We start from the raw sequence: 23250 nt of genomic DNA on the forward strand, positions 1-23250 counted from the left end.
GCCCGCGTTGCTGCTCTCCAGCACCGACGAGTTACTCACATCAGCCAGGAAGTGTCAAGAACTAAAAACGGACACGTTCACCGTGATGCCACCCGATGACGATGGTAAGGCCAGTCTACTTCTAAAACACTTGAGCGTTCCTTCAAATGATTTTTTTCACCTCATTTCATGCACTTCCTGAGACCTGTGCGCTCCAATCCTGTTGGCCTGCCTGTTCTGCCATCCACTGGATTGTTTACTGGCCACATTCAGTGGGTGTTGCCAGTGCCTGTGCTCTTCAATTTTCTGCTGCGAGCCCACCACTGCACAGAGTCTCCTGAATATCACTCAACACTGTAATGTATGCCCGTGTCCAGAACCATGCTGCTGCCAAGGTGACTGCAGTTGCTGTGACCTTTGTCTCCAGGCAACAGAATGCCTGGATCTAGCCATGGAAATCTCTCAAATGCTCTACCACTAACCTTGGCAGCACGCAGATAATCACACTTCAACACCTGAAAGAATAGTTTATTTGTTAAAAGGTGCTGAAAGACACTCCATTGACCATGACCCAAAAAAAAAAAAAAGCGCATTTGACAAGTGACACACAATGTTGTTTGTATATTTGTGACAGGTTGGATGCACTTCAGGTTTTGGAAAACAGGGTCTATTATTTGGTGCTTGATTTTAGAATTGGACAATCAGGGGCACTAAACTAGCTAATTTGAGCTAAAAGAAGAAACAAATGTGCCTTGGAGTGCTTGCGGGTAGTAGGAGAGGACAACCAATCACATTAGTCAATGTGCCTGCAAAACTAATTGAGCTGCTAGTCCAAGCATACAACTTTTAAAAATATACTCTGAAACAAATTGTCAAATACAGTACATGGGTGTTAGAAAAACATGCATAGGCAAGTACACATTCATTCAAGTTGCATGATGCATCAGATGAAATAAATGCCTTTTTGAAGTTTATCGGTATTTCATAGTATAACTGCAAAAATAGTGGTTTGTTTAAAAGAAAAATTGACTTGGAACACAACAAATTTATAAATCATTTGACATCTCCAAAAGGAATAACTGGAAAAAAAAAAAGGAAAAAAATCAAACTATCTGGTAAAATCAGCCAGTGATCACCAAAGTTAATGGAGATGAACAATCACAAACACAAATTAGTCACAAAAAACAAACTACACCTCACTCAACTGTTCAGGTATCAAAAATATTGATGCACTACAGTACTACTGTAAAATAGACAAATAGATCGGATGGGGTTTTTTTGTGATGCTGAAAATATTGAAAAATAGAACAGTGATTTGTATTTTCCACTGCAGCTACACTTTAAGAAGTCCTGCTTTGGCTAACTAGCAGCAGCAGCAGCAGCTCTTAAAAACAACACGCACCCACGTGTGTTACAGTAGTAAAACTGATCACTGAGTGTACAGACTGCAAAAACATAAGGTGCAAAAATAGGTGGAGAATAAAATATTCTTATATACACCGTGAGGAGGAAAAATATTTCACCATGTGCCAATTCACTTTACGCATATCCCTTTTGTTCGACCCTCTCGACAGCCCAACGAGGACACGTGTGAAAACCCTGATTCCTGTCCAAAAATAAAACCTATATTTCTGCATCTATTTGCTTTCGTCAATACTGTCACATTAATAAGGCCAATATATCTTCCCTGTGTATGTAAATCCAAGCAAAATGTATATTACTCTTAAACTTTAAAAAAAACATGTAAGCATGTTAACATACATGTAAGCATCCCTATAGCGTACAATATTCTGTTTTAATACTATATTATTGTACTTACTACTTACACACCCAGATATAAGCACTCAACCAGCTCCAAATAGGATCAATAACCAGGACAAGGGAGGGGTGGGGTGGAGTTTTAGTTAGTCTCACTAACATTTCGATCTGAGTATTTACATGAAAACGTTTCTGCTCAACAGTCCTACTGGCAAACTCACCAAACGTAATAGACATTGAGTCTTTGCGGTCGCGATTGCGTCTCTCGGTGCGCATCACAAGTCTTCGTCCATCTCAAGGCTGCTCCTGCGGCTGCTGCTTTTCGAGGCGCCCGGTGACAAAGGTGAGAAGAGGGGCTCGGCCGCCGCCTCCGGAGACAGGGTGCACCCGTCGTCCATAAGAATGTCCCCCAAGCCCACGTCTGGGTAAAGCGCCGAGGCGGAGGTGTCCTCCAACTCGGCAAAGCTCAAACTGCCCAAGTCTAAAGGGCTGCTGATGGTCACGCCGGCCGGACTGTCTGAGGAAGGCGGGGAGAGGAAGGCGGTGGGCAGGGGCTGTCCGACGGCTGCCGCGCCCAGATTGAGAAGGGTGAGCCCGGACGTTGCGTCTGCGCCGGGATGGAGGGACTGGCCATTGGCAAGCCTTTGCTGGTGCTGCTGCAGCAGGCCGGGACCGGAGCCCAGGCCGGGCGAGATGCTGGCGGTGTTGGAAGAAAGGCCGTGGACACGTGCTTGTAGTTCCAGCTCCTGAGAACATCACCAAAATAGAGTCATTTCATCTACGCCTGTCATGTATGTTGAAATGACATCAATTGCAGAATACTAAGGCATTCGGCAAAAATTCCTAAATAAAACCAACATTCACCTGGGTTACCAATTCAACTTTTACTGACCAAGAAATACCTACCTGGATGCGCAACATTAAACTGTGGTTGGCTTGTTCCAATTTCTTCTGCCGCAGCTCGACATCCTTGGCACGCTGTTGCTCCTTCTGCAACTTGCGGATGTAATCCACAGAGGCCTTCAGAATGGTGCCTTTGTTCCAGCGCATCTCACTGTTAACAGTGCAGGCATGAGCAAGTTACACAGAAGCAGAAAATAACATGTTTACTCGATGGCTCCCAAAAACAACAACACCACGACATTCATTCAAAGGTTGCAAAATCAAAGTAGCACTCACGGGTCACTCGACTTTGGTACGAGAGTACCAAGCTCCTTGATACGGTCGTTTATATTAAATCTCCGCCTCCTCTCGACTGTTAGAAACCAACAAACAGTGAAAGATGCATCGTTCGTGTTATGTGTCACGCAGCAAGAGAAGATATAACAACAAAGTGACCAGACAAGAAAACTCAACGTACTAAGGTTGTGGTTGTCTTTCTTTTGCCTCTCCTTCATAAAAGCTTTGGTATCAACTTCTGAAAGACAAAAATTGTGTTTCAGGAAATTCCTCGGCAAATCTGATCACACTGTTTAAGTTTCGTGACATATTGCACACGTTTGACCGTACCGGCAATTTCCCTTTTGATATTTGGAAGATCCGCAGGACAGGAGTTGCTGACAGTAAGGGTGGGCGCTGCCATTCCAGGGCTGTGGTACACATCCAGAAGATTTCCTGGGAGCTAAATAAAACAAACTTAGTATCAAGCGGCTGCAACATGAGCCGACTGCCGAAGCGGCCTTTTTGAGAAGTCGCAATATGTGAAAAGCACAACTTCCCCGTTTTTGTTTCAACTCTTAAAGCAACCACCTCCCTGGGATCCCAATTCAATCTCGTGTGCTATCAAAGAAATAAAAATTGCCATCCTTAAGTCCAACAAATGTTTTGCCTACCATCATTCAAGCACGCAAAAAGGTGCACATACGTGTAAAAGCAATCCGTTGCTCCACTTGAAAGATTACAAAGTGGCTTTACCTCGCTGTGCTGCTTTTTTCTTTCTTCCAACATCACCATAATCCTCATTTTCTGTTAAGTGGCAAAAGTTCCGCAATTCCTTTGTGCCGGTAAACCTTGTAGCTTTGCAAGGCACGTTTCGATGAGTACTAAAGCCTTTGTCTGACTTCTTGCTGTGTGTATTCTCACTAGTAACCCCGCCCAGGCAGCACGTTTGTGACAAATGCTAAGTGCGTGCCAAAAGCACTCCAACAGCTATTCCTGCTTCTCAATTCCATCGAGATAAAAGACGCCCCATTCAAAGAAAAACAAAGCATGTATACTTAACAAAGACGGGTTTTATAATATCCTATCATTTCTTAGTGAAAGTGCAGGAACATTTGAAAGGTCAAAGCACACATTCAGTAAAGGAAGCAGAATTGTTCTTACCGTACTTGGTAACTGAAGACCCGAGTCAATCAGCGTAATGATGTCGTCATTAAAACTGGATTCAAGACTAATTATATCGTCGATAACATCTTCGATCTATAAAAAGAAGGGGGGCAGGAAACAAGTGGCACAATCTTAAGTAAAGATGATCACTCTAAGCTCATATACAGGGCAGGTTTTACAATAAGGACTAAATATAAAGCACTAAAAAAAAAATCAAAAAAAAAAAATAAATCGGCAGATTCATGTCACAGACGTGCAAGTGGAGAACCAGCATGGTCAATCTACTGGTGCAGTATTTAACATGGTACTGTGACATCAGGACGACGAGTATATGATAACAAAAGGCATGCAACGTTAAAGTGGGACCTGGGGCCACATCGCTGTCGAACAAACGAAAAGTAATTAAGTGCAAAGTGAGATGAAGGATTGACTTCAAACTTCTCCAAAAACACACACTGGAAGTTAACAGAGACGCAACTCTCGGCAAGAATGTGTCATCTGCCGCGTCAGCAAAGCGCTGTTATAAAAATAAGGAATCGGGCATACTTCCTCCTTGTTGGAACTGATGTTAAGGAGCGCCATCGGGCTGTTGGGGGCGCTGCTGGCGGTGTGAGCCACCTCGGGGGCCGAACTGCACTGTGGCACAGGCGATACACCGAGCGTCTGAGTAATGGCGTTGTTACTCAGAGTGGTGGAGAGGTACTGCTTCACCTGTTGCCTCTGAGCCTGCTGGATGTGATACTTGGTGGGGTTCTCCAGGTGGCTCTGCACCTGCATCAGTCGAGCGGTGCGGAGTTCAGAGCTTGCGTTTTCGACAATGTGACAGACGAGCAAATCTTACTTTCAGCACCGCCACGGGAACCTGTGCGGGAGGCGGGCGGGCGGCATTTGGAGGCAGTGAGACGGAGATGGCAGGAGTGGAGTCAGTGGGCCGCAGCTGAGAGGCAGAGGCTTGTTGCTGGGCCTCTCGTCTCTCCTGCTCCTGAGCTTGCTCTCGCATCAGCTGCTGCCGCATCAACACACGCGACGACATGGCTGAAGATGACGATCACGATCTAAGGATAAAGCTGTAAACAGAACCAAAGAGCATTTTAGAACAGCAGGGCAAGGGGTGAGTCTCACACTGACCATGAGGAATTGCTCTGAACTGTCTACTGAAGTGGGTCGCGATTGAGCTACAACAGAAAAAGGCGGGTCCCCGTGTGATAACGGTTGAGAACCAGTGTTTTGATAATTCTTCATCAAACAGTCTGTTGACAGAAACTACTAAGATTGATCTAATCAGGGTTGCAGTGCCGTTAGGTGGGGGGATGTGATGACTATGAAAGACCCATTGGGCATATGATTGAAAGGGGGGAAATAGACCATAAAACTGCAGTCGTTATGAAAAGGCGACTGATGGGAGATTCCTTGCATGTTTTAAAATCCCTGACGTGACACCTACACAAAAGTAACTTTTCATGCAAATTGACTGGGTTCTGCTGAGCTCTGTATGAGAAACTATCTTGTTAGTAAATAATATGATCAGGGCTTGAAATCATCAACGCAGTATCAAGTGAATCGCACATAAAATGTTCTGAATGTGTAGGCAATAATGACTTAAATTTCCACTTTAAGGAAACTGACGCAACTGCGTGACATAAGAATGAAACAGCCTTCAAATCCCGTGTGAACAACGATTTAATGTACTATATTAAATTGAAGTCGCACAGTCACAAATTAGGAGTGCTGGCTCGACAGGTAAGTGTCGGAGGCCCCAATTAACTATTATAAAAGGTGCAGATTGTAAACAACAGGATAACGCACCTGATAATTTGTTTAGTTGTGCGTGTTATCAATCAGTTGCCAATATAGACGTACGAATTTAAATTCTGAGCTTTGGTGTTTAGGTATGTTAGAAAATGACTTATTTTTTAAGCGAAAGTTGTTGTTACTTTGCTAGCCAACTAGCTATGATTGTAGAAGGGGCTAACGTTACCAGGTTAACACGTTCAAAGTAGAAATATAACTTCAAAACATACTGCAAGAACACAAATGTTCGACAGGATCACTGCCATGAATCCAGTAGATCTTGTGCTTTTCTGTCCATTCTATGTCGTTGACATAAAGTAGCAGCTGCTGCTAGCTATGGCCGTCCCATCCGGCGTTGTTTACCTCGAGCCGACGTGCTGAGGTCATCGCCCGACTTTTTACCCGGAAGTTGTTGCCAATGGGAAAGCGATCGCGTTATTGACTAAAATTGGGAGTCAAATTAATTTTGGTTGTGGGTCGCACAAAAGATAAAGGTTCCTTATGAGGGGCGTTATATCTGTGAAAACAACATATAATAAAATAATTGCCTCATCATGTTAGCAAGCATGTTAAAAGGACAATTTGCAATTATTTATTTATGACTTAAACATGACACCGAAACTTGGAAAAAAATTGAAAAAAATTAAAAGGATTACAAAAACAAAAAACAAACAGACCAAAACTATTTTAGTATTCTTTCTTTAATCAACTGTCACAAAAGGAGAAATCCATTGCAGCTGTCAAGGTGTCTGACAGCTTGGTACCAAGTTTGTCTGTAGAGGAAAAATATAATAGATCACGTTAGATAGAAGTACACATTATAGGAATATGATTCTTGAAGTTAAGACACAAACCAGCTCTTTTTTGTTGCTTCTTCCGCTTTTTGCGAGCAGCCAGAAGTGCCTGACCTTGTTGTAAAGGATCTACATTAACAATATCCTTCAAATCTGGAGCTTTGGATGCAGGACCATTTTTAGGCAATACGCTCTTGAACTTTTGAGATTTTATCTCCACCGTCATTGCTCCAAACTATTGGATGAGATAAAATAACCTTGATTTGGCAGGGTTTATTATGACAAGACAGACCATTAAAAACTAAGCCACATTCCATACACATTGAAGTTTTTCCATACCTCTGGATCCTGATCATCCCCCATTGATTCTGTTTCATTTATAGAATTTGACTCTTGCACTAACTCTCCTTCCATTTCTTGGTGAAAGTAAGCTTGAGCCTGGTTGCCATTCGTCATCCCCCTGCTTTCGATGCAGAATCCCATTTGAACATCAGAACAAGATGAATCTGAAACATGACGCATTAAATTCAGGTTTGTACTCCCACCTCGGTTCAGTTCATTCATAAAAACATCAACAAAAACATTTGTGAACTGCTTAGTCTACCAATTTACCAGAGCAAATTGTACAGTTCGATTCAGGTGAAAAGAGCATCTTACCAGCAAGAACTTCCTGATTTCCTTTTTCAAGTTCATCCCAATCAAAGGCTTTACCCATTTCTGTCACGATTTCAGCGCTGACATGCATAGGAAGCGTGTGTGTCTCAGGGGGATGTGTGAAATAGCTGATCCTTCCCCTAAAGATGACTTGAATTAACACTTACGTACCCTAACATTTGTAGGGCTTTGAAAAACAAATCAAACATTTGACCCACCCTGTCCAGTCCATTAATACGCTTTTTGCGGCTTTGTCAGTGTCAGGTAGCCCGCCTTTTCTCAGTTTCCCCTTCCGCCGCGCTAGCAATGCCAAGAACTCCAAAGCTGTGTGAAAGTCAGGAACTCCATAGTGCTGGAGAATCTGCACAGCCATGAAAATGTATTACAGCACTGTGTCACGGTGTGCAACACTTACAACTTTTATTTTTTTGTCAGCATAACAAGGGTATGAACGCAAACGACATACTTGTGCCTTGTTGCAACGTCGCAGGATGGCTTCAACGGGAGGAACTGGATCAACCAACTGTTCAATTTTTACACAATTCCGAAGAATCATTGCAGCGTCACTTGTTGACGTTGCCATGACGATGCCAGGACAATCAAGAAGCTTGATGTGTTTGTCCAAGTGCACTTCTTGAAGGCACCTACATAATCAAGCAAATTCATCTTTAAAAAAAACTTGTGAACACAACGACAATGGTATTTTGGAAAAAACTAAATGTTAACTTTTGAACCGGATATAGCATACGGTACATAGCAGGTTCATTATTTTTCTTATTTGAGATTTTTTTTCCAGGTACCTCTGCTTGGTAGAGGATGGATATGCAAAACATCCAATGAAAAGTGGTGACTATGATAATAAAGGTGTCACCAATCAAATATGCTTCACTGAATTACTTACTTGGTGACACCAGGAGTTGCTCCAACACTGCATGCTCTTGCACGTTTCAAACTGTTGATCAAACTGCTCTTTCCCACATTAGGAAAACCTGAAAAACAGAAGCCAAAGTTACAAAGATCATCATCGTCATGGAACAAGAGCTTCCCTCCTTTTTAGAAAGTTTATCATTGCTCATTGTTTTTGCGGGCAGCACAGACACCTAGTGGGAAGCATTTCCACCTCACAGCAAGAGATTCTGAGCCATCGTGTTCTTTTGTTTTGTTGTTTCCCCATGTTCTCAAAAACATTGCATACGTTAATTGACGACTCTCGTAGGTGTGAGTAAGTGTCATCTTTGCTATGCTAATATCACCGTACAACATGTGAAGCTATCATGCAACTGTCGTGGGTGCTTACCTACGACACCGACGGTGATAGCCGTCTTTATATCAAGGTTGCGGCAGTAGTTGCCGAGTAGCTTCATCAAGCAATCTGCACCAACACAAGCGCTGCTGCTGAGGAGCTCTGTGGTGGCTTGAGTCACCTTTACATTACTGCGTTTCTGATGAATACAGGCAAAACTAGCGTCAAGTGTAATATAGGACTCAGAACAGTGACAAGAACCTTTTGGTTGACTGTATACAGTGAAGAAAAAAAAAAAGTGTAGCCAGATGTGTGTGTGACATGTACCAAGTTTTTGGACTGCTGTTGAGTAGATGCCTTGAAAGCCACTGTTGGAAACTCATTTCGCAGATATTTAATCCACTTCTCCACAATTTCCTTTGACACTAAATCTAGAATCGTAATAAAGCGTCAGACAAGTCCAAGGATTATTTTAAACATCTGGAGAATTTTTTTTTACATTTAAAAGAAAATTCTCTAAATGTGTTGAGTGGAGCCTACCAATTTTATTTAGCACTAACACAATCTTTTTGTTTGTTCCACTTTGAATGACTGCCTGCTCAACCTGAGGGCATCTGCACCCAAGTGGGTCACGTGCGTCCAAAACTTCTAAGATCACATCTGAAGCCTCCACTACCTTTAAGACAGAAATTAAAAGATATTTAAAACATTACAAAGCTCGGCATTCGGCATAACAGCTGTGTACACAGCAAGGTGGAAGGCAAATTGGAAAATGACCTTTTTAAATTCTCTATAATATGCTTTTCTTGAATTCTCATTTTCAAAGTGCACATGTTTTTCCAAACTCTGCATCTCTGTTTCCTGTGAAAACACAAAGAGGGCAATATAGATGACAGCAGATACAATTATAGTCGTCATCTGTGATGCCAAATTGTGGTCCTTGTCCTCAAAATGGCACTTTATTTACCCTCTGCTCAAACTCTCTCTGTCTCTGAAGGATGTCATTATGAAAGCTTTGCAAATTCCTCTTCTTCATCAATTGCTGTTCTCTGGAGATCTTCTGCTTTTCTTGGAGTTCTTGAAGCTTATGGGTTACAACAAACAAAAATAAAACACAACTTTATTTAAGCGACAACAGTGTTCTGCATGAAACTGTGATAAATTACTTAAGACTTGTATCGGAGTGAAGGTGAAAGTTTACCCTTTGCTTTCTTATTTCTTCTGGATTTCTGTCCTTGCCATGTTGCAGATGTGACGCCTTAGAATTTGTGGCACCTGAAGCATCAGCATTCTTCCCATCGTTATTCTGTGTTTTTATAGCATTTGTTTGTTATAAACACACATATATTTCGGTCCATCAAATATGATAGCGCATAATTACAAAAACACACTTAAACGTAATCAGCCATCTACTTTATTTTTGACTGAGTAAGCGTCAACACTAAAAGTTAAAAGTATAAGTGTAAAGAATACACGTACCTTGCGTTTCCCCAAAAAAACAAGGCGTTTAGCTCGTTTTTGTTCTGTAAAATACAAATCAGATATATAACAATATGCAAATTAATTCGTTTAAAGTTGATTTTAGGGACAAAAGTCCATAACAAAATTCCACGCACTTGATTTAGACATAGCTCCAACCACACCGCGTTCACGTGTGCTACAATAATGTGAGCATGCGCAACATTCCTAGCGTCACTTCCGGAATTTCAAAATAAAACTCTTATAACACCCACTTATCGTTGTTTGGAGACGCTGTTTAAAAGATTATACAAAATACTCGTGCATTTTTATTGGTACGAAATCATGAGTGCAACATCCTGTGAATGATAACAGAAAGAAATTAAGAGATTGAATGCCTGCTTTTTTTGTTTTATTTTTCATTTGCAAGAAAGCTTATACTAGACAAACATTTGTAAGCAAAAATAAACAATAAATATGACGGCTCCCAAATCTTCGGTAGCTAAGCACTTTAAGCAGGAGCCACAGAGGAGACTTCTGTCTTTGACGTGGATACTTCAGAGCCGTCATCAACTTGTTTGCCAAAGAGCTGCATGATGCACGTGCGAAACTGATGAAAGAAACCCCCCCAGAATTATTTGTCGAATAAAGTATTGATTGTGACTACAATCATTAAGGTTGCCCATTACCTGTCGATTCATGAAAACGTAGATGATCGGGTTGTAGATCGTTGCGCTCTTGGCAAAGTATGCAGGCATCGCTGCAGCAAGAGGATGGAAAGCATATCCAGGATTTGCCGCAGCAAAGCAGGCAAAAAAGGTGTAAGGTCCCCAGCAGACAATATAAGCCACGATCATGACGACCACCATCCTGGATACTTCTCTCTCTGCTTTCTGAGTGGACTCCGATTCCTTCTGTTGCAAGGCAACCTGCGACAAAGAAATGGAAACCGTTAGACCCAGGCTGGGAACTATCACGTACAGTATCATGTAGTTGATTTGACAAACGTACAGTTCTGATAGCCCACCACACTGCAAGGTAGCAGAGAATAATGATAGCCAGTGGGATTAAGCAACAAGTAATCATCAGGACAATCATGTAGGACTGAACGCCGGGGTCTTCACTTCCGCTGAATACATCAGGTCCGCAGGACGTCTTTAATCCGTGAGGCCAATACCTGATATGACACAATTCTTGGTTTCTGTGTCAACTGTCAGCACAGTGATGTGAATATCATACCTGCTCCATCCAAAGATTGGGGGAGCACACCATACGGCTGACCAGATCCAAGAGAACAAAATTCCACCTGTAGCCCACTTGGCATCAAACTTAACGTTTCCAAATGGTTTGCATACAACTACCCATCTCTCCCAAGAGATGATAGTCAGGGACCAGAGAGCGGCGATACCTACGGAAGAAGCAATCTTCTCAAATAAGGGAGACAGAACAAGGAGTTTAACTTCTAAATCTTTTGGGGGGGGACTCACCACAAACTGAGACAGTGTAGCCCTCAAATATGCACATTGGGTGTCCTAAGATAAAATAACCAAAAAACTGGTTACAAACACTGATAGTGCTGGCAAAAACAGTTTCTCCCAGATCAGCAATAGCAAGATTGACCAGAATCCAGTTGAGAGGGTGACGGAGTTTCTTGAATTTTGCTGTCGCCACCAAGACAAGTCCATTGGTGAATACTGACGCGAAAACCACAAAAATCATCCAGCATGTTGAAGCATTGTAGACCCATCGAGGTGCAATGTGGTAGTTTGGACCTTCGAAAGGATCTGGGGAGTAAAATAGATAAAAAAATTGTAATTTTATACATTTGATTTGATCAGAAAGACAATTTGAGTAGTTTGTGCAAAACCTATTCAAAAAAGTCTGTTGCATTGTCAATATTATAGCTTTGTACACGTTCACAAAAAATCATTTCAACTCGAATGTTTCAGAGTCTCTAAAACATTGTCATCTCCTCAAATGTTTTTTTTTCTCTAAGGGACCCAAAAAAAGTGCAAAAATTCCCCACTCAAGACTTGCTGTCTCCATTCTTTAAAAAAAATGGCTTACGGATTTCATAAGAACTAAAACAATTATGGTACCGTACCTCTGGTATTATTGCTGTTTGTATAAGAAAATGCAGATTCCCTTGTCGTCTCTTGGTATCGCCTGGCAGCAAAAACCGGTTTATCCCAAGCCGCTGCCATTTTGACAGCACAAGGAGCGCCTCTGCAATTTTTCCCCACCTGCACTTGTCTTTAGCTTTTATACGTTTACTTCTCAGAACTGATAGGATTAAGGCAAAATCAAATCATAGTCGTTGGGTGGTGCGTTGCAGCAATCCGCAAGCCAATGAGCTGCAACTGTAATTAAAACCCACTAGTAATTGGTTTAAGACACCAAAAGCCATAATAATCCCATTGCAAAGCAGATTTCCGTCCTCTTACCAAACAGGCGGATCAGTTACTGAGCATAACACAAATGTGGGACGGAAGTAGCACGTTTGTACGGATTTGGGATTTGGAACTCAAAGTCCCGCTCCGGACAAAAATAGATTGAAACTGGATATTATTACTCGTCTGCATCAAGACTACTGTTACGTGCCATTTGGTCACTCCCTTCTTACATGCCTACATGTGTGTTACCTACTTTGCTGTACTGTGCAAAAAAAAGTCTCTTAACTGAATATACCCTTGGGGCTTATATTTATGATAATCAACTAAACTATTGAATGGTACTTCAAAGAGGTCAAAAGTAAAAAATTGAACCAACATTCAAAATCACTGAGCACGTGCACCAAAATCATCGCAACAAGTTTTATTTAAAAAGAAATCTCTGCAAAGGTATAAGAAAATGCCGATTCCCAGTTTGGTATGGTAAAAAATGTTTCATTGCATTTGTACATTTTTAAATATGTTATTGATAATCATATGAATTGATATGCAGACAATGATTATGTTAATGTTTCTCACAATGATTAGAAAAGAGATAACTATTAATCGGCAAAACTTTATTGATACAAATTTTGGCAACTGTTTACATTTGGAAAAGATCACATGCATATTCCAAGGAAATCCCAATATCCCATCACTGATGAGCTATCATTTGGCTAACAAGCCCCTGGGCTACTCATGTGGTCCCTGGGAGCTCTCTGGTGCTTACGGGTATCAAGTTGATAACCACTGCTATCGGGGTTAACCAAGTAGTTGTTGACTCGTGATGGAAGCTGGACACGTTTTGAATAATTTCTAAAAGAGAGGTCAACTCAAAGCAGGCTTGTTCAATGCCCTTTTGATCCGCAACGCTGACGTCATTGTCCTCATGGATAAAGGGTTAGGGTGATTAACGCTATCCATCTATTTACCGAAGGGCTTAACCTCACGGGGGGCGCCGTCGTCCACGAGCTTATTCCACTTGGCTTCGGGCAGTTGGCGGCGGACACTGGTTGCCATCCAATCGCAGGGCATACATCAATCACACATGCAAACAATTTGTAGTGCTTATTCGGCCTACCATGCATATTTTTGGAACGTGGGTGCAAACCAGAGCACCCGGAGGAAACCCACGCAGGCACGCGGAGAACATGTAAACTACACACTGGATCCGGAATCAAACCTACTACCTCTCCACTGAGGCAGACGTGTTAACCAGCTTTACATCGTGCCGCAGCCATTAATTCATTCATCTTCCGAATTTATACAAATTCCAAGAAAATAAAAATATCCCATCACCGTTGATCCATTTTTTTTTTACTAGCCTCTGTGCTACATGTGGTCCCTAAGGCGACTTGGTGCTCACGGTTATCAGGTTCGTAAACCCTGCTATAGGGGATAACCACTACTCAATAACATTGCTTCCAACAGCATGACAAAATAAGTGAGTGACAGTTGTAGTTACTGACTTTTGAATAATCCCTCTGGAAAGCAGGATCATTCAACGCCCTTCTGACCCGTAATACTCACGTCATTGACCTCACGGAAAGGGCCAAGTATAAAGGTGATTAGCACCATCCGTCCATTTTCTGAACCGCTGATGCTCACGAGGGTCGTGCTGGAGCCGATACCTATTGACTTTGGGCCATAGCCGGGGTACACTCTGAGCTGGTTGCCAACCAAATGAGCATTCACACTCACAATCAAACTCAAGGACAATTTGGAGTGGTCAATTGGTCTATTCAGGCTCCAGAGCTTCGGAATGCCCTACCAATGGATATTAGAACTGCTACCTCAGTAGAAACATTTAAGACACGTTTAAAGACACATTTTTATGATATGGCCTTTAATTAACCTGTAGTGGCTGATTCAGCTGGAGTTTGTGTTTTGGACGGATGGATGGATGGATGGATGGATGGATGGATGGATGGATGGATGGATGGATGGATGGATGGACGGACGGACGGGCGGGCGGACGGACGGACGGATGGATGGATGGATGGATGGATGGATGGATGGATTAACTTTGTTACCTTCTAAAAAATCTGGGTGACCAGGTGAACTCTAATGCCCAAACCGACTAAGGCAGATTATATGGTCAAGAAGTTCCATCCACAGAACTGATTGGTAAAGTGTAATTAAGTCTGACAATTTAATCTCTCCGGAATGAGGATGACCCGACATCCTGGCAAAGTTCATTGATCCGTTAATTATGTGCCTTTCAGATGTTCGCTTCTTGGACAGGTTGCGTATTTGATGGTGCTAATGGACTGTTGAGGACTTCATGTGCAATGAGGATGCTTTTAAGAGGGGTGGAAGATTTGAGTTTATTTATTTATTTATTTATTTATTATTTTTATTTATTCCGGAGTTTATAGTTTGAGTGTTTTGGTCCAGTCACGGAAATTAGAGCTTCCTACCCATACAGAGTATAGTCAGTAGACGAAGCAAGTTGTAAATTCCCTGTAAGTATGTTTTAAATGAGTCATGATAGATTAGTGTTTGAATGTAGAGAATTTGTTGAAAAGCACAACTATTTATAATTGTTTACATTGACGACTGCGCCGCCATTTATTTTTGTGAACGTTAGACCTTAATCATTTTTTATTCTGTATTTGTTAGTTTTACACCTACCATATTAAGAGAAGGTCCAAAGCCATCCTGGCGTTAGTGACTTATTGTGCAGAGGTATTTAATTACCTGGTTAGCAGAAAGGTTCTGAGGCAATTTTATCTGCATAGGGGTTTTTTTCTTGCAAATTATTATTTGTTGACTGCCCAAACTGGAGTTGACGCTTGAACTCTGACATTTCGAGGGTAAATCTGGAATTCCGCTAGTTCTGAACTATTCCAGTTCAGTAAGAGTTCACTACCAGCAGAACTCAGATTTGCTCCCGATTACCACCAAGAGTTTTGAGACGCTTCAGGATCAGCAATTAACAAATATATTTGAAACTAATGACACTTTTGTTTTGTTTTGTTTTGTTTTGTTTTGTTTTGTTTTGTTTTGTTTTGTTTTGTTTTGTTTTGTTTTGTTTTGTTTTTACACTGATGTGACAGGCCGGCACATTTAATTTGATATCAGGTTATAATCTCTTGGAAAGACTTGGCTGTAAAGTGAAAAAATATACTCGGTTAGTAAGTAAACAAGCGTGGACTGCCTTATTTTAGGACAACAACTCGTGGATTAAAATCATGACCATGATTCAGGGTTGCTTGTAACAGGTCAGAATTGATTCAAATTCAACCTAATTCTGCAAATTATTAAAGGCTTACTTGTTGTTGTCAGTTGTCTTTCTATCATCTTCTAGGTTCGTTTTATGTCCATGTACTTTGGATGGGAATTCCTTATGCATGTAATATAGCGCCATCAAGAGGTACACGTCTGCAAATACTTCAGTAAAAAATGAGATTTAAATGAATAAAGAACAAAAAAAGACAGACAACTTTGAATGCCAACATTTTTATTTGGTTGCTGAAGGTCTTTTGGGCCTTTCTAGCATTTATACACATCATTTTGAAATGTTTTTTGTTCTTTGACAGTGCCATACTATATTGCAATTCATATTGTTTATATTGTGCAAGTCTATCATTGAACAATTTAAGCAGGTCCAACTTTAGAGACTTCAGTGGTTGACTGACTTGTTGAAGATTCATCGTCATCTCCTCTACTCATCCCCAACATCCCCTTCATGCAAGATTGAAACTGAAAGAAAGAAGCAACATGAGAACATTGCTAGGTGGATGTGCTTCATTTCTTTGCAACACTCATATACAATACAATACAATACAACTTTATTCATAAAGCGCTTTCACAACAGCTGTAGCTGCAATACATCACAGTGTAAACTAAATTGTTTTTCAATACCTAAATAGATTACAATTAAACATTTTTTACTTTTGTACTGCGTGCGTTTGTAAATACTATAAAGACATTGTTGTTTGTGTGGTAAGGCAGGGATTTGAACACGTTGACGATGTAACATGAGAATAACCTGTTTGTTGAGAAAGATGTAGATAAAAGGGTTGTAGACGGTTGAGGCTTTGGAAAGACAGGAAGGTATGGTGGCCAGCCTCAGGTCGAAAGGTTGCCCACGGTTGTTGGTGACCCAAACGGCAAATGAGGCATACGGCATCCAGCACACTAAGAAGCCCAGTACCATGATGACAACCATCTTGGTCACCTCCTTCTCTGCCTTCTGAGTGGAAACCGACTCACTCTGGAGTTTTGCGGCCTGCTCAATAAGAGACACTGATGGATCTTTTTTTCGACAATGGTTGGCAGGAAATGAAGTCACACGTAACTTACAGATTTCAGCACAAAAAGTAGCTGTGAGTAGCAGAAAACAATTGTGACGAACGGTACTGCAAAGCAGAAGCAGAAGAGGAACATCACATAGGACTCATTGTTAAACTTGTTGTCCGTGGTGTACCAATCCGGACCGCAAGAGCACTGCATTCCTTCAGGGATATACCTGAAGACAGACAACCATTACTATACGTGCATGATAACACAATATTTTTATAAAGCCAGGTTTATTTTCAAGTACTTACCGGCTCCACCCGAACAGCGGAGGAACTGCGGCAATCAAAGCAAAAACCCAAGTTGCTACACAGCAAGCAATAGCGTGAATAGATCGGAAGGCAATGTTTCCCAGAGGTTTGCACACAACCAGCCACCTTTCGAAAGCTACCACTGCCAGAGACCAAAGGCTTACCATACCTGTAAGAAGACAAAATGGGGGGAAACGCATAACTTTCCATGTCAATTTGAATGTACTAAAGCCGACCTTGGCACAGTCGGCCCGGCCACTTTATTCATTTATTTATTTTTTATTCATTTATTTAACTTTTTTTTTTAAATTTACCATCAATGATACTGTACTTCCCAATTCCTTTTATTTATATGTTTGGTGGTTGTGGCTAGGAACAGTTAATATGAATTCATGGTTGGTACGCGCAATTACAGTTTTTATTGATTGTGTTGACCTGTTTTAAAAAACTGGGAACCTCTCAGTCTTCATCATCACCATTTCAGCAGAGCAGAAGACACCTCATGCAAACGTGTTAACACATTCTCACTGGATTAACACAGTTTTGCGACCCTTTTGCAAAATAGTTAATACAGATGTCATTCAAGAAGTCCATTATTTTAGCCATAAAACTCCCTGATCAGTACGCAATCACTAAAAGCACCTGTCACAAAGGAAGAGGAGTCCTTGTGCGAGGTGGAGGTATAGTTGGAAGGGCTCAGAAGAAGAGACAGAAGCGTATCGCTTGTGGCTATCACTTATACTCTTATAGTACAGGCCTACTATGGATTTTTGTTCTTTCCTGTAAAATACTTTTTTTCCCTAATTTCTCACAGTAATTGATTTTATTTTTATTTTCATGTACGTATTCTCTGCGGCGGCACAGTGGAGCACTGGTTAGCAGTCCGCCTCACTGTTGAGAGGGCGCTGGTTTGATTTCACCTTTAGCCCTCCCAGTGTGGGGTTTGCATGTTCTCCCCGGGCCTGCGTGGGTTTTCTCCGGGTCCTCCGGTTTCCTCCCACGTCCCAAAAACATGCTTGGTAGGCTGATTGAGCACTCCAAATTGCCCGTAGGCGTGAGTTCGGATGGTTGTTCGTCTCTGTGTACCCTGCGATTGGCTGGCAACCGGTTCAGGGTGTCCCCCGCCTTCTCCCCGATGATAGCTGGGATAGACTCCAGCACGCCCGCAACCCCCGTGGGGACAAAGCGGTACAGAAAATGGATGGATGGATGTGTTACTTACCCCCAAGAGTTGCAGTAAATCCTTCAATCTTGCAGGCAAGTGGTCCCAAAATCATATATCGGAAGGCAAAGCAGTAAAAGCAAGTGAAGGAGCCCACACAGGCGACAAGGACGTTCGCCACAGCCAAATTTACCAGGATGTAGTTCAGGTGAGATCGTAGCGTCTTATATTTAGCGGTGCATGCAATAGTGGCGATATTGACGGCTGTGCCAATGGCAAATATCAAGAACATAAATGCTGACATGGAATAAAAAATCGCCTTGCTCCCTAGGTGATCTTGGGGAACCAGGAATGGGCTGAACAAAGTAATGTTGTCGGTGTCCAAAGGAACAGGGATCCAGAAGTCATCTGGGAGCTCCATGGGAGATTTCCTTCTCATTTCTCTACCCGAGTAGGTTTATGTTATGGGCAAAATTAAATGAAAAGAAAAAGAACAACGGTCACGATTTTTTTCGAGTGAAGACGACTGGATAGCTCTGTATTTGTGACCAAAAGCTCTATTTGTAGGAACTTTTAATGTTACTTAGGCTTCACTTAATTGGATTAAGGGAGGGATTTAAAGCTTTGTTTTAAGCCCAAAAAGGGAACGTACAGGCGTACATATGTGCGGCAGTTCACGCACATCACGCCCACTAGTAAGTGACTGATAGTCGTCACTACCAAATCTCATTTCAGAAAACATCACGAAGATAGTAAAAATTCTGTAGAGTTCAGAAAAGTTGCAAAAGCACATTACTTTAATTTTTTTGTAGTTTTTTTGGACCTTGCGAAAACATGCATTTATAGTTATTTACAATTGAATGACTCTTTAGTGCCATAAATATCAACACCGTCTAGGCAGGTGCAACTTTGGAGACTTCGGTTACTGAAGATGTTGTCGATGATGATGAGTCGTCATCCCCACTACTCATTCCCATCATCTGCAGCATGCATGACCGGAACTGTTATGGATCAAAGAAAAAACAAGATGAGTACAAGAAGACCTGGCTCAAGCTTTTCGACTAACAATTAATATTATTGTTGTTACGTGACTAGAAGAGGTTGGATGTTTAAAATCAAACAGACCTGCTTGTTAAAGACAACATAGATGATCGGGTTGTAGACTGCGGAGCTTTTTGAAAAGCAAGAAGGTATGGTGGCCATTCGCAGGTCAAAGACTTGCCCGCGGTTAAAGACAACCCAAAGAGAAAAGCTCGCATATGGTAGCCAGCACACCAGGAAGCCAAAAACCATGATGACCACCATCCTGGTCACTTCCTTCTCTGCTTTCTGAGTGGAGGCAGACTCAGCCTGGGCTTTAGCTGCCTGTGCGGAAAGAGACAAAACATTTGGTTAGCGCTACAAGCCAAATCGTGATCCATCACAACTCAGGAACCAATGAGTGATTTTTCTTACCATTTTCATTGTAATGAGCAGCTGACCATAGCAGAAGATAATGGTAGCAAGGGGGACAGCAAAGCAGAAGCCAAAGAGGAACATCACATAGGATTCGTTGTTGTACTTATTATTTGCGGTGTACCAATCGGGCCCACAGGAGCATTGCAGGCCTTCTGGAATATATCTACGAAAATCAGACAATCTCAATCTGCTTTTGTTTGCGCACTGACTACAAAGTGTGAAACTCCGTCGCTACTGACCTACTCCATCCGAAAAGCGGTGGGGCCGAGGCAATTACTGCAAACACCCAGGTGAACACACAGCAAGCTATGGCATGGTCCGGTTTAAAAACAAAGTTTCCCAGAGGCTTGCAAATGACCAGCCATCGTTCGAAGGCAATCACAGCAAGAGACCACAGGCTTACCATACCTAGTAGGACAAAAGAAGGCTCTTAAACAAAGAATTGAAATTCATGCATGTTTGCGTATATTTCAAAAGTAGGTTTCAGCTCACCCCCAAGTGTCACCATGAAACCTTCAATCTTGCACATCAATGCTCCAAGGATGAAATATCTTGATGAAAAACTGCAGAACGCCGTGGAAGAGCCCACACATGACACAATAAGATTCGCTACTGCCAAGTTTACCAGAATGTAATTCAGATGGGACCTGAGCTTCTTGTACTGGATGGTGCAAGCAATGGTGAGGACATTGATGAACGTTCCCGTCACAAAAAGAAAGAACATGAAAACAGCCATGCCGTAAAAAGTGAGGGCACTCCCCAGATGGTCCTGAGGAACCAGGAACGGACTCAGCGATGTGATGTTGTTGGTGTCCAGAGGGATAGGTATGTAGAAGTCTTCTGGCAGCTCGTTGTTCCGAAGTCCCCGCATTTTGCTCTTTTTGTTTTCAGAGGAGCCAAAAACACCGCTCCGCTTCCTCGCTTATGATGTGCTTCAACCAATCAAGTGTGGTGAAGGAATGAAACTAAATAACAGATGTACGGATTTCTAAATCAAATGAAATAAATGAATGCTGCAACACCAGCAGCCTCCCTAATGTCTTACTCGGTCCCTCATGGAGGACCATTTATACAAAGTGCAAAGGAAATCACTTTATAGGATGAATTACTTCTATAATTGGCTGAAACATTTAAGTTTGCATTAACTGACGTAATTCATTTAGCGGTTCCTGTCGTGCGTGTGTTGACAAATAGGTTAAACTGCATTTTGGGAGTGGCTGAAGTCAAAGGCCATGTCACTGGATCACACCGCTGATAATTTGTAGGTCACATTGCGTCATATTACCTCAATATCAATTGATATATGTTGTTTGTGTCAAGTATCCCAGTCTTTTTCATCATTAGGTTATGGTACACTCCAATCGAGGAGCACGTACCCATGCATTGTCAAAACGTTTGGAACCCGGTTCGACAAATAAATGCTGAACTCTAGTTCTCAAGTGCAAATTACTTGAACCAGGTTAATCCCATTTTCTTAGGGGAGCACAGAGCAGGTCTTTGCCTGCTAATCTGGTTTGCAACTGCATCAAATCTTCTAATCTGACTCGCTCCAGCCCTGTCTAATCCACTCTTCTGGTTTAACGTGAGATTTGTGTTGCCTCTTTGGCGCTTTGCCTCCTTCGAGGGTTTAATGAGCGCTCAAGACAGTGAGAATGCTAATTTGAAGAATTGTAATAACTTCACAAAATATCATGTGCTGCTATAAGAAGTGAAAGTCCCCACTGTGGGATCATAAAGACTTACAGGTATCTGATTTGGTCGGCTCGTTTTACAACTGACCATTCTGTGATCCCTTTCAACATTTGTGAAATGATTGCTCTTTGTTCTGCTAAGAAACATGAAAACTTTTGTTTCCATTCTTCTCCACGTCATCTCACAGCAATCAAGATGCCCCCCCCTGTTGTCGTACCTGTCTGGGCGGAAGGATTTGACCAGTCTTCTTACACTCCCTGGCTTATAGGCCTACATCATGAGCTCTTTAGGGTTTCAAAGTTGCTTTCATGGTTGCTCCCTAATGCTCTTACTCCACATAAACCGTTACAGGAAGCTCAACGCAGTGCATAAGATCAAGGTTTTTCTCTGTGACCACTGACCTGTTCAACCCGCTGGTCTCATGCTTGTATGAATACCTGAAACTACAGGAAGGAGCAAAAACTGCTGAGTTAACCCATGACTTTCCTAAGAGTAATTTGTGCATGCGTGTGTTTGCTTGGCTGTTAGCATTTTGCTCAGTCACAAAGATACACTTTAATTCAATAGCTGTGCTCTTATCTTTTATCAGAGGTAATGTACTATGTCCAGTATATTAAACATGTAGCAAATATTACATAAAAATGTTATTTGTCAAATACTTACTTTCAAAACAATAACTTAAAATTGCTATTATAAAATTTATAGTAGTATTCATTTTGTGTAAGTATATTATATACTAGTATTTATTTTACCATTTCAAATCACACTGGAAGATTGATTGATGAAGATGGATAACATACTTTTTTTCTCTTAAAAGATTAGAGCAAACATTGAAATAAGGCCAAACCATGAACAATATGTTGCATGAAATAGATTTATTAAAAAAAAAAAAAAAAAAAATCAATTTAATGTCCCGAATACACCAGTTATACGGTACGGTAGTGCAAGAGGTAAGAGGAGGAAGCCTGACATTTAACGGACAAATATCATATTGCAAATATTGACTGAGAATCACTTTATACATACTTCTTTTAGTAGTAGATCGTAATTTTTCAAGTTGACCAGTCCTAGTGACGCTCTAAATTAAGTGCCCTCTACATGTATACAACGCTGTATCGATCAAGTTGATAAATCATAGATTAATAAACTTTGAATAGGCAATTGAAGAATTCCATCTAAAATATGTAAATTTAGCATGATCAATATAAGATCATAGGGGTAAGGTCCAATGGAGTCTAGTACATTAGAATGTCGCTTTCTTTATTTTGTTCCATTTTTGTTCTTGTTTTTAAAAGCTTTTAATGTAAGGATGCGGTTTTACTAATACTAATGTGAACGGACAATAATATACACCGACGGAAGGCGTAACCATAACTACACTACATGTGGGCGTGGTATTTATTTATTTTTCAATAAACGAGTGATTGTTTTTATATTTAAGATGGAATAAGAGTATTGTGAATTGCTGCGCATGTGTGAATGAGTTTAGAGTGGTGTGAAAACAGAATCCACTGCAAGACCAGGAAAGAAAACGGATGTCGCCATCTTTAGTAAGGGACAATAAACCTCGAACTATTATAGAAATACGCTGTAGTTATTTGTACGTAGTTGAGCGTTGGCATACTATTTATTTCGACTTCTTATAAAAAATACTCTTCGCACACGTCGTTGTTCGCCGATTGAGTGTGGTAAATACAAACTGTATTTTAATTTGTAGTCAACATAGTCAGCAAGTTGTTCTCCGTCGCCATGTTTGCTTTGGGTGACGCCAACTCTCTCCATTTTCCTCCGCCTCTGGTTGTCAAGAAGATGGCAGCTTCCAGGCAGGCATGAGAGGAAATATTTCTTCGCAAATCGAATGAATTTGGATTATTACCACAAGATAAGACCACCCATCAGTACTTTTGCAAATACTGCATCGGATTAGGTAGGTGAATATTGCAAGGATATCCCC

General features: G+C 41.4%; 5 protein-coding genes across 7 annotated transcripts; all 5 read right to left on the reverse strand.

The window, feature by feature from the left end:
• Positions 1–491: 491 nt before the first annotated feature.
• On the reverse strand, positions 492–6242 carry tfe3b (transcription factor binding to IGHM enhancer 3b). Of its 3 annotated transcripts, XM_037251784.1 has the most exons (10): positions 6084–6241; positions 4904–5129; positions 4774–4833; positions 4609–4698; positions 4060–4155; positions 3247–3358; positions 3098–3154; positions 2917–2992; positions 2644–2791; positions 492–2483 (listed from the first exon to the last, which is right to left on the reverse strand). In XM_037251784.1, the coding sequence occupies exons 2-10, from the start codon at positions 5093–5095 to the stop codon at positions 2013–2015; spliced, it is 1302 nt and encodes a 433-aa protein (XP_037107679.1). In that variant the 5' UTR covers positions 5096–5129; positions 6084–6241; the 3' UTR covers positions 492–2012. The 3 variants fall into 3 exon arrangements, with proteins under 3 accessions (XP_037107679.1, XP_037107678.1, XP_037107677.1); XM_037251783.1 differs by having other exon boundaries at positions 3098–3151; positions 4609–4833; positions 6084–6242; XM_037251782.1 differs by having other exon boundaries at positions 4609–4833.
• Positions 6243–6535: 293 nt separating this feature from the next.
• gnl3l (guanine nucleotide binding protein-like 3 (nucleolar)-like) lies at positions 6536–10226 on the reverse strand. Its single transcript, XM_037251780.1, has 15 exons — positions 10161–10226; positions 10024–10067; positions 9746–9850; positions 9512–9628; positions 9322–9405; positions 9085–9220; positions 8872–8975; positions 8599–8743; positions 8203–8290; positions 7768–7945; positions 7520–7662; positions 7305–7441; positions 6987–7153; positions 6708–6882; positions 6536–6626 (listed from the first exon to the last, which is right to left on the reverse strand). The coding sequence occupies exons 1-15, from the start codon at positions 10171–10173 to the stop codon at positions 6559–6561; spliced, it is 1704 nt and encodes a 567-aa protein (XP_037107675.1). The 5' UTR covers positions 10174–10226; the 3' UTR covers positions 6536–6558.
• A 171-nt stretch (positions 10227–10397) lies between these two features.
• Positions 10398–12250, reverse strand: LOC119123233 (red-sensitive opsin). Its single transcript, XM_037252161.1, has 6 exons — positions 12107–12250; positions 11490–11786; positions 11242–11410; positions 11014–11179; positions 10692–10931; positions 10398–10612 (listed from the first exon to the last, which is right to left on the reverse strand). Exons 1-6 carry the CDS (start codon positions 12204–12206, stop codon positions 10514–10516), a joined length of 1071 nt encoding a protein of 356 aa, XP_037108056.1. The 5' UTR covers positions 12207–12250; the 3' UTR covers positions 10398–10513.
• Positions 12251–15877: 3627 nt separating this feature from the next.
• On the reverse strand, positions 15878–18831 carry LOC119123589 (blue-sensitive opsin-like). The gene is made up of 5 exons (XM_037252796.1): positions 18207–18831; positions 16985–17153; positions 16740–16905; positions 16426–16665; positions 15878–16136 (listed from the first exon to the last, which is right to left on the reverse strand). The coding sequence occupies exons 1-5, from the start codon at positions 18583–18585 to the stop codon at positions 16032–16034; spliced, it is 1059 nt and encodes a 352-aa protein (XP_037108691.1). The 5' UTR covers positions 18586–18831; the 3' UTR covers positions 15878–16031.
• A 90-nt stretch (positions 18832–18921) lies between these two features.
• Positions 18922–20658, reverse strand: opn1sw2 (opsin 1 (cone pigments), short-wave-sensitive 2). The gene is made up of 5 exons (XM_037252795.1): positions 20097–20658; positions 19844–20012; positions 19602–19767; positions 19272–19511; positions 18922–19147 (listed from the first exon to the last, which is right to left on the reverse strand). Exons 1-5 carry the CDS (start codon positions 20473–20475, stop codon positions 19040–19042), a joined length of 1062 nt encoding a protein of 353 aa, XP_037108690.1. The 5' UTR covers positions 20476–20658; the 3' UTR covers positions 18922–19039.
• Positions 20659–23250: the final 2592 nt, after the last annotated feature.

The sequence above is a fragment of the Syngnathus acus genome, chromosome 5, assembly GCF_901709675.1.
Source record: "Syngnathus acus chromosome 5, fSynAcu1.2, whole genome shotgun sequence".
NCBI classification, from domain to species: domain Eukaryota; kingdom Metazoa; phylum Chordata; class Actinopteri; order Syngnathiformes; family Syngnathidae; genus Syngnathus; species Syngnathus acus.

What these genes read in the sequence shown, in the direction of transcription:
- tfe3b (XM_037251782.1), bottom strand. Translation starts at nt 5,095, where the DNA reads ATGTCGTCGCGTGTGTTGATGCGGCAGCAGCTGATGCGAGAGCAAGCT. An exon ending in TATCAAAAGGGAAATTGCCG is followed by an intron (nt 3,155 to 3,246) that starts GTACGGTCAAAC and finishes TTTGTCTTTCAG; the next exon opens with AAGTTGATACCAAAGCTTTT. An exon ending in GTTTAATGTTGCGCATCCAG is followed by an intron (nt 2,484 to 2,643) that starts GTAGGTATTTCT and finishes TGATGTTCTCAG; the next exon opens with GAGCTGGAACTACAAGCACG.
- gnl3l (XM_037251780.1), bottom strand. An exon ending in ATTATAGAGAATTTAAAAAG is followed by an intron (nt 9,221 to 9,321) that starts GTCATTTTCCAA and finishes TCTGTCTTAAAG; the next exon opens with GTAGTGGAGGCTTCAGATGT. An exon ending in AAATCAGGAAGTTCTTGCTG is followed by an intron (nt 7,154 to 7,304) that starts GTAAGATGCTCT and finishes GTCATGTTTCAG; the next exon opens with ATTCATCTTGTTCTGATGTT.
- LOC119123233 (XM_037252161.1), bottom strand. Translation starts at nt 12,206, where the DNA reads ATGGCAGCGGCTTGGGATAAACCGGTTTTTGCTGCCAGGCGATACCAA. An exon ending in CTACACTGTCTCAGTTTGTG is followed by an intron (nt 11,411 to 11,489) that starts GTGAGTCCCCCC and finishes CTTCTTCCGTAG; the next exon opens with GTATCGCCGCTCTCTGGTCC. An exon ending in CCAATCTTTGGATGGAGCAG is followed by an intron (nt 11,180 to 11,241) that starts GTATGATATTCA and finishes GTGTCATATCAG; the next exon opens with GTATTGGCCTCACGGATTAA.
- LOC119123589 (XM_037252796.1), bottom strand. Translation starts at nt 18,585, where the DNA reads ATGAGAAGGAAATCTCCCATGGAGCTCCCAGATGACTTCTGGATCCCT. An exon ending in CCGCTGTTCGGGTGGAGCCG is followed by an intron (nt 16,906 to 16,984) that starts GTAAGTACTTGA and finishes GTCTGTCTTCAG; the next exon opens with GTATATCCCTGAAGGAATGC. An exon ending in ACATCTTTCTCAACAAACAG is followed by an intron (nt 16,137 to 16,425) that starts GTTATTCTCATG and finishes TCTTTCTTTCAG; the next exon opens with TTTCAATCTTGCATGAAGGG.
- opn1sw2 (XM_037252795.1), bottom strand. Translation starts at nt 20,475, where the DNA reads ATGCGGGGACTTCGGAACAACGAGCTGCCAGAAGACTTCTACATACCT. An exon ending in TTTCATGGTGACACTTGGGG is followed by an intron (nt 20,013 to 20,096) that starts GTGAGCTGAAAC and finishes TTGTCCTACTAG; the next exon opens with GTATGGTAAGCCTGTGGTCT. An exon ending in ATGTTGTCTTTAACAAGCAG is followed by an intron (nt 19,148 to 19,271) that starts GTCTGTTTGATT and finishes GATCCATAACAG; the next exon opens with TTCCGGTCATGCATGCTGCA.